Raw genomic sequence first — 9,800 nt, 5'->3', positions numbered from 1 at the left:
TAGTGCATGGAAACATAATATGAAAATTAAATGCTCAATTGATAAAAATATTACTGCTAGTTTATAATGCAATAAACTTTACACATATTTTAATTTAAAATTGGCAATTTTGAATTTTTTTTTTAAATTTGTCCGCGGAGTTACCCTATTTTGTCCTTTGCATAACCAAGAATGCAAAATCATAGGATTTTCAAATGGTAAAAACATTTAGTAAATAATTTGGCATTTAAGACAATCACAGTTACTAGTTAGTTTTAAAACAGGGAGGGAAATGAAACAGATGACTCCAAATTGCATTCTTTTTTAATTAATTTCTGTGTAGATTGTCCACGAAGTAATTAGATACGTCCTTGGAGTAACTTTTCTTGCAGTAACAAAATGGATAGTAACGCCAGGGAATTATTATATAAATAGTTGGAAGCATAAAAATAATAGCTGACTCATAAAGATAGAACACAGCTCCTAAATGATAGGTATTTTACTATAAATTCGCTCAATGCATCAAAGAAATGGTAAATAAATTTATCATCACAATAACTTAGTAACTCTTAGGACTCAAAAATAAATTACTCTTGCAATCAAACTTACCTTAAACCATATATTGTGCCTGTGGTATGAAAGATTTGTGTTTAGTGTCTTATTATATTTTGGCGGGAACAAGATCAAAAGAAGGAGGCTGCAATGTTGAAGAGTTCCTTGAGGAAAGATAACTGTTACAGATAATTTTAATGTCTTGGTTACTCCGGGAAGGATATGAACAGTTTAAATTCCTTATACGAACTCGGTATTCCAATACAGAGGTATTCAAAGTACAAGCGTGTTGATAATTATGGAAATAAACTACTTGAAGTTTGTAAAAGCTTAGATATATATATTGCAAATGGTAGAATCGGTGATGATAGTTTTGTAGGTGCTGCAACCACAAGTAAAGATACCGTTATTGACTATGTTATTGTGTCTCCATCTTTATTTGATAGTATTTCTTCTTTCAAAATTTGTGATTTTGATCCTATGTTGAGTGGTATGCATTGTCCTGTTATTGTGCACTTTGATACTGTATTTATGACAAAAACAGATATAAATGAGCTTTCTTGTAAGTTTAAAGAAAATACAAAGTAGTAGAGACTATAAAAAAAAACTTTAAATAAACAGTTTAGAGAATATCAGAAAAATTTTATTAACAAACTGAGAAATTTACGTAGTACTGATGCGAAAGCATATTGGTCATTATTGAATAAATGTGACAGAAAGGGTAGTAAAAATGTTGGAAAAATTGCTCTTGATGTTTTCTATGATCATTTTAAGAATATGAATGCTTTAGATAATGATATTAATGATGATGTCAATCAGCTTCCTAATGTAACTGATTTTAATATTGAATTGAACCAAGCTATTACTGAAACGGAAGTGTTGAATGCTATAAAATCACTGAAAAACAACAAAGCATGTGGTGGTGATCTTATATTGAATGAATTCTTGAAAAATACAACTGCAAAATTAATGCCTGTATTTGTAAAAAATTTTAATATTGTTTTCATGACTGGTATTGTGCCTGACAGTTGGTCTGAAGGTTATATTTGCCCAATATACAAAAACAAAGGAGATCCTAATGATGTAGATAATTATCGTGGTATTACCATTCTAAGCTGTTACGGAAAATTGTTCACTTGTATCTTAAATAATAGGTTGCATAAATATTTAGAAAACTCTGGCATGCTTAGTGAAGAACAAGCAGGGTTTAGAAAAGGCTATAGCACAACAGATCATATATTTAATCTTAAATGTTTGATTGATTTGTATTTACATAGAGGCAGAAAATTGTATTGTGCTTTTGTTGATTATCGTAAAGCATTTGACACTGTACGAAGGGCTTATTTATGGCAAAAAAAGTTGAAACATTCTATAGATGGAAATATGTTAAAAATAATACGAAATATATGCAGTAATGCAAAGTCTTGTATAAGGCAAGGCAGTTCTTGTTCCAATTTTTTTTATTTCAAATATTGGTGTACGTCAAGGTGAAAATTTATCACCTGTTCTGTTTGCCATTTTCCTTAATGATTTGGTTGAATTTATGTCACATGCCTATAAATGGTCTTGTAGATATGAACACGGCAGCTCACTTATTAGATACTGACGAGAATACTGTTTATTTACGTTTGTATTTGTTGTTGTATGCTGATGATACAGTTATTTTAGCAGAGTCAGCTGCTGAACTGCAAGCTTCTTTAAATGCAATGTACTTGTACTGTCAAACTTGGAAGATGCAAGTTAATTCTCTTAAAACAAAAGTTGTTATTTTTTCTCGCTCTAACATGAACACTGATAATTTACATTTTACTTATAATGGTGATAGACTAGAAATTGTTAGAAACTTTCAATATCTTGGAATATTTTTTTCTAGTAAAGGTACTTTTAATGACGCAAAGTCACATCTGGTACAACAAGCCAGAAAAGCTATGTATATTGTTCTTAGAAAATCCAGGAAATTAAATTTACCTATTGATATGCAACTGCAACTTTTTGACACCATGGTTGTACCTATTTTGTTGTATGGTGTAGAAGTATGGGGTTTTGAAAACTGCAGCATTTTAGAATCCTTTCATATGGAATTTTGTAAAAAAAAAAAAAAAAAAAATTGAAAGTTAAAAAAACTACTCATTGTATTGTTTATGGAGAGCTGGGTAGAATACCACTTAGTATATTAGTAAAGTCTAGAATGGCTGATTTCTGGCAAAGGATTTTGTGTGGTAAAAAATGAGAAAATTTCCTTCACATTGTACTCAATTTTGTATCAATTTAGCTCAAAAGGTTTTTACCATTCAAAATGGCTCATGGAAATTAAGAATATTTTACATGATTGTAATTTGGATCTGATGTGGAATGCTCAGTATGTTGATAAATCATGCAAAATTGGTGTGTTGGTTAAGAATACATTAAGAAATAGTTTTATCCAAGACTGGAATGTAAATGTATTAAATTCTCCAAAATGCCTTAATTATAGAATGTACAAGTGTGATTTTGGTTTTGAAAATTATCTAAACATGTTACCAAATGATCTTAGATTATATTTATGTAAATTTCGTTGTGTCAGTCATAACTTGGCAATTGAAGCTGGTAGATTTTGTAGTATTGATAGATCTGAGAGACATTGTAACCTCTGCAATAACAATGAACTTGGTGATGAGTTTCATTATTTATTTAAGTGTCCTTTTTTTAAGAATGAAAGACAGAAATTTATACCTAGCAATATTTACACAAATCCAAACACAATATCTTTTTATAATTTGATGAATACTTCTGATATATATGAACTAATAGGTTTAGCTAAGTTTTGTAAAACTGTTCTTAAATTATTTCATGCCTGAACTTCCTACAATGTAAACATTAAACGATTTTTTTATACAACCGTCAGTACTGTCCATATCAAAGTTCTTTTTGTGGTTCATTATGTTAACTGTCCACATGTTGATTTGAACAATTGTTAAACTCTTATTGTACTAACATACCCCATGTGGGGGCCTTAGTGAAAATAAAAGTTTCAAAGTTTTCAAGGACACGGCGAAAATAACAAACATTTACCATTACAAAAATCATATTCCTACTTTTTTCAGTCACAATTTAGCATGCATTTAGACAGTAGTAAACATGTACCATACATTTAAGGTAATTTTACATTGCCTAATTATATTTACTGCATCAATAATCAGAGTTGAAGGCATACTTCTGGCCAAATCACAAGCAATTCTCTTTAACTTAACTCAGGTTGAAGGACTTTTCTTCAGTATTCAAATCAATTTTTAATCGTACATAATATTTTTTCACTTATAGATTGTTGTTAAATTCATCAGCTAATTTTTTTTTTAATTTTATTTTATTGCAATTTTATTTACAAGAAAGCTTGTTTCACTCAAATTTGGACAAATTTTGACCCATACGTACATGTACTTTCATGAAATTTAAATATAAATAAGTCTAAGAGTTTTAGAGATCTAAATAATACTCTGTAGAAGATGGATTTATGAGCCCCCTCCCCCTTTTAATCCCTTCATCACAGCATACTTATGTGTGGAAAAACCAGTATGGAAACAAAACTTCAAATTTTGTGTTTGTAAAACTGAAAGTTTCAGACCCAGGGGGGCAGGGGACGTTGATGTTTCCGAGCCCGATGTTTATTCATTTACATGTAGTATAATACAGAAGGCATAAAAACTTGAGGGGTGGATCTCGTATTTTTTTTCAACAGAAGTGGTAACTAACCACTAGTACCCCACGGTGAAAATTTCAGTACCACCAGCAAAAAGTGCTTTGGTATTAATTTATGTGTGTGTCAGGTATGGGAGTGGGGTAACCCCCTATTTTCTCATAGAAGTTGAGAAACGCGAGCACTTGCTATAGCTACATGTTTAATTACATGTAGTAAGATAATTAAATTGCATTTGGTTTACCCATAAACTTTGGAGTAGCGGACCATTTGGACTAGAAATTTCCGAATAATAGAAATCAACTTATCTGACTTTAAGATAAAATGACTTAAATATCACATATCTTTTTCCAACGTGTATATGTTATTGGTTCAAACAGCCACATAATTTGGTGCATGTATTAATTTAAAAAACGTATATTTAACCCTCTCTGTAATATATATTTATGACCTTTCAAGAGGGGATGAGTCTTGCTAAATCCGCAGGTATACACCTTTCAAGATAAGACAATTTGTCCAAATTCACATTAATTGTATGAACAAATATCTACTTTGTCCGAACAAATATCTAATTCGTCCGAACAAATACCTAATTTGTCCCAACAAATATCTACTTTCTCCGAACAAATGTCTCATTTGTCCGAACAAATATCTTATTTGTCCGAACAAATATCTAATTCGCCCGAACGAATTTCTAATTTGTCCGAATAAAAATCTAATTTGTCCGAATAAATATCTAATTTGTCCGAACGAATATTTAATTTGTCCGAACGAATTCCTAATTCGTCCGAACAAATATCTAATTTGTCCAAACAAATAAATATTTTTTTGTTCTGGCCCTCCAACGGCGCAGTAATATCATGCTTTAAATTTTAAAGAATTTTATTGAATAGTTAGATACAACCTATAAAATATAAACCAATCAGATTTTAGCACACGTGCATGCATGTCCTTGTATTAATTTTGATAGCAGCGTAATGTAGGAACCCATTATACTTGCATGTATCTATGTTTTAAATTTCATCCTCATATGTTAAAAACTAAGGAAGTTATAAGCATTTAAAGTTTTAGTCAATCAAATTGCAGCATGCGTACATGCGCGTGTTTTCGAGAATTTCTGCATATACCATATTGTTGAACCTTATAATACATACCTTTGTTTCAAATATAAAAACATTTCGTCAAAAAAAAAAAACAAAACATGGAAGATATTAAATTTTTTGTTTCAGCCAAGAAGAGGAAAGCGTACGTGCATGCGGGCGAGTTCATGCTAATTCACCATATCATTTTGTCTAGACATATATATTTATATTTTATTTTGAGTTTCAAAGCATTTCATCCAAAAATATAAAAGTTGCTGCTATATCAAGTATATCAGTCATTTCACTCATTACACGCGCACGCACTTACATCAGTGCGCTAAATGACCTTCGTTCTGCAAATCTACACAACATGTCTATTAACCCTAAAAATGTTTCGCCTCAATTAGAGGAATTGTTTCCGAGATCAAGATTGTGTGAGTAGTTTCCGAGTACCCAAGAAGAAGAAAAACAAAAAGAAGATTGATTGATTAATTGATTAAGGTTTTATGCCGAATCGGCACTATTTCAGCCATATATCGGCGAAAAAGAAGAAAAAGAGTAAAAAAATATGTTCACAAACTTAGTTTGGGAAATATAATGAGTAATGAATGATACAATGGGCCTAAACCTTCCAAACACTGATGTGACTCGGACTTATGGCATAGTCTGAGATCCTGTTTACCCTGCTTGGATAGTGCTGCAGCGGCAGCATTGGTTATTCCGATGTCAGATCTAGAAGTGAACTCGACAAAGTAGAGAAGGTAAATATTAAAGCAGTTACATAGAGAAAAGTAAAGAAAGTCTAGGGTTGAAGTCATAACATTGGTGAAAAGTAAACAAAGGGATTGGGAGATACGAGGTGCAGTAAAACGGTTGATCCCTTCCAACATGAGTGAATAAGATTTTTGAGCTGGTAGAATGATAAACAGTGTTAACACAAACAGAAAAGGAGTTTAGAAACACTTAACAGGTAGTACAATGAAAAACTTAAGTTTTTGATTCAAAAAATTATACCAATTACAAGGCGTTCAATCTTTTCTTTGAATAGGAAGAAGATTTGTTTGTTTTCAAAGTATTTTCTAAAACTATGGCGTATGTTTGAAGATTCTGTCTTTCTTGGACTTTTTTCTCTGAACAAGTTTTAAAACTCTTGTTTGCTGTTGAAAAAGTATTAAATGTTTGATAAATGGGTGCTGATAGTGAATACCATTCATATTAATAATTCATATAAATAGTTCATCATTAGACAAAAAGATATTATTTCTTGAAACATATAGCTTAAGTGTCTTTAATTGAAAAAAAATATTTTGGCATAATTAAATGTTTTTCCGAAAAAATCACCTCTCCTTAGACAGACCTTGCAATGTCTTGTAAGATATATAGCACTTTGCGCCTTGGTTTCGGAGTTACCATCTTCTATTTGTAATTTCTGCAAAAGAGCTGTCAGTTGGGTATTATATATGTATCTCTATGTATACGGAAAAGGAAGTAATTATGGTTATCGAGAATAAACCTGATTTATTTGTTTTGAGCAACCTACAGTCTATTTTTCATATTTTTTTGTCAGTCAGCATTTGACTTAATGATAGATTGTACTTGCTGACAAAATCATAAAATTTAAACGAGAATGTTGATATTCTTTTTCTTGTTTGTTAATAGCTTGCCTCGTTTTAGAAATTGCTCGTATAGAGCATGCTCTTGCGTATCGAATCAATTGAGACACATAAATACAATATGCAGGTGATAAGGGTATATTGCTACACAAGTAAGGGAAGTTACTTGCGGTTGAAAAGTTGAAGTCATCACGTTTATTATATAGCTTGGTTTCAATGTTACCATTAATGTCTTTTTCTAGTAAAATATCCAAATATGAAACAGATGTGTCAGACTCTGTGTATCTTTTATTTCAAGCCCACTGGGATATATCGAGTCGATATATGAATGGAAGTAACTATTGTTGATTGATAATACGTCGTCGATATGTCTAAATGTCGAAATGAAGGCAACAGCAAGTGTTTCGTCTTCTCATGTATAAGATTTTTAATAAATTCTGCTTCATATGAATACAAAGATATGTTTGCTAATAACGCGGCGCATTTGGTACCCATGGGAATTCCGACAGATTGTTGGAAGACCTGGTCTCCAATTGTCAATCAGAAACTCAAGTATCTTTTAATGTCAACTTCAGAGTACTTGTGTGTACAATCAGAATGTAAGCCTCTCTCCAAGATTCTGGTGTTTAAATATCCAAAATAGCTGCCGTTGCCACGAAACTAAAAAATGGGCCACTTACTTCTAAAACTCGAAATTTTGTAAAACTTTAGGAGAGCATTTGCTCTCTGCTTTCGAATGCAGTATTACACCGCTGGGGTTGCTAGAACATGCTTCGGCTTGCAAAGCAGTATTTCTGCTATTGCTTTTGCTTTTGGTCTTTTTAAAACTTTTTTTTCCTGTTGAACACCTGCTCGTTTCCAATACTCACATAATGTTAACCTATCAATAATATCAATTTTAGAATTTTCTCACACACTCTTTGTAAAAAGAATCGATCCATAGATATAATAGTCGATCTTTAGAGGGCAATCAAACTATTTAATCACCAAAGGTGGCCTGACATTCATTTTCATTTTTTTTAACTAAAAGGTATCGCTGCGCCGGAAAAGGTGTTGAGACATCAAGTCTTACGATTTTTTGAGTGACTTATTTTACAATTTCCTTTGATTGAAAGTTTGGGTTGAGACTCAATGATTTGAACTATATTTTTTAAAGATTTCTTAATGAATTTAACAATTCTTGGGTCGAAAAATTCATATTTTTATTAAATCAGTTGACTTTCATGTGAACCTCTGGCCAAAATATTGTCGATATAATTTAAGCATTGTTAAAAGAGGGAAAATCCTACTCAGAAAGAAAGGGGGAAATCTGGCTCTAGTGTGAGATTTCCCCTCGGGGGAAATCCTACTCTAGAGTATTAGTTCCGTAGGGAAAGCTGGTTATGGGGGAAATTTCTTCTCTACAACACTCTGCAACACTATATGTATTTTATACGTTCTTTTTACTCTCTCGTGAAATTGTTTCTTTCTCTCAGTAAGTCTGGTTTCCGTGACAATTTTAGAATTTTAATCAATTCTGTGTAAAAATCAAGTCAGAACTGCCTAGGACTATACTTTATATAATTTTCGAGGCCTCTTTAGCCACAAATGCAACTAATTTTTACTTTTCAAAGACGTAACTATACACATCTAATATATTATGAATGAAAACGTTAATTATAGCATCAATAGCAGTTTATTGACATTTATATGTACTGTTGATCTGATAACTGTTAATCACTTTTCACTCTGCTCGCTTATAATAGTTTTATTAAAGATTATGTAAAACAAAAATCAGAATTCGTAAAAATCTATTCTCGCTTAATTTAAGTAAATTGCGCATGTGAACGGGGCTTTACAGAAGTGTATCAGAATCAAAGAACTTTCAATTTCAGCGTTAAACAATTGTTATAATAATAGCAATGATATATTAACAAACATATTTACATAAATTGGAGATCTTTTTGGAGGGAAAAAATCGAATAACAAAAAGAAGACCCCCCTATATAATTACATATCCTCTATTTACGCTCGCATAGAGAGCCTCTATATACATGCTTTAGTAAAGATTCTATATGAATTCAATTTTGATGTGAATCACAGTTTTTTTTTCCGATTGTATTGAATCCTAGGGGAAATAATTGTGTACGAAATTGCAAGCATATCTTAAATACATATATTTAATATAATTAATATATACATGTATACACTGTCAATCATTTTTGAAATCACAGCGTTTTTGGCAATAAAATCATTCCATTGGTTTTTATTTAGTGGACTTTTTTATTCCTATGAGACCACGTCGGTTGCCTCTTCTCAATAAAAGCCTTTATGCCTTCCTGTCCGTCCTCCAGCGAGAGATTCTCCACCATCACCGCTGACGTCAATCTATAAGATGTAATAAAATATCACCACTAACGTCAATCTATAAAGTGTAATAAAATATCACTGCTAACGTCAATCTATATAATGTAATAAAATGTCACTGCTAACGTCAATGTACATAATGAAATGAAATATCACCGCGGATGTCAATCTACATAATGAAATCAAATATCTCCGCGGACGTCAATCTATAAAAAGAAATGATATATCACCGCTGACGTCAATCTATTTGATGAAATGAAATAAAATTACTGACATCAATGTATGAAATGAAATGAAATATTACTGCTACAAAAATCTATATAATAAAATATAACCCCAGACGTCAATCGATATAATGAAATAAATATCACCGCTGATGACAATTTACATTATGGAATGAAATATCACCGCTGACGTTAATCTATGTAATGAAATGAAATATCACCGCTGACGTCAATCTACATTATAAAATGAAATATCACCGCTGACGTCAATCTATATAATGAAATGAAATATCACCGCTGACGTCAATCTACATTATAAAATGAAATTTTA

The 9,800-nt window shown here is 31.5% G+C and overlaps 1 protein-coding gene across 1 annotated transcript in view; it reads right to left on the bottom strand.

Moving 5' to 3' along the window:
• Positions 1–8,555: 8,555 nt before the first annotated feature.
• The window catches only part of LOC133191256 (enoyl-CoA hydratase domain-containing protein 3, mitochondrial-like), a 31,318-nt gene continuing 30,073 nt past the window's right edge, over positions 8,556–9,800 (bottom strand). Inside the window, exon 10 of the mRNA XM_061327011.1 lies at positions 8,556–9,266. Within this exon, the coding sequence (XP_061182995.1) occupies positions 9,149–9,266 (118 nt within the window). The 3' untranslated portion in view covers positions 8,556–9,148. The remainder of the gene's footprint in view (positions 9,267–9,800) is intronic.

This window comes from Saccostrea echinata, unplaced genomic scaffold (assembly GCF_033153115.1).
Source record: "Saccostrea echinata isolate AGI-Se365-2 ecotype Australia unplaced genomic scaffold, CSIRO_AGI_Sech_v1 ptg000023l, whole genome shotgun sequence".
Classification (NCBI taxonomy): domain Eukaryota; kingdom Metazoa; phylum Mollusca; class Bivalvia; order Ostreida; family Ostreidae; genus Saccostrea; species Saccostrea echinata.
Note: the sequence above shows the minus strand (reverse complement) of the source record. Positions and strands in the feature narration are given on the sequence as shown.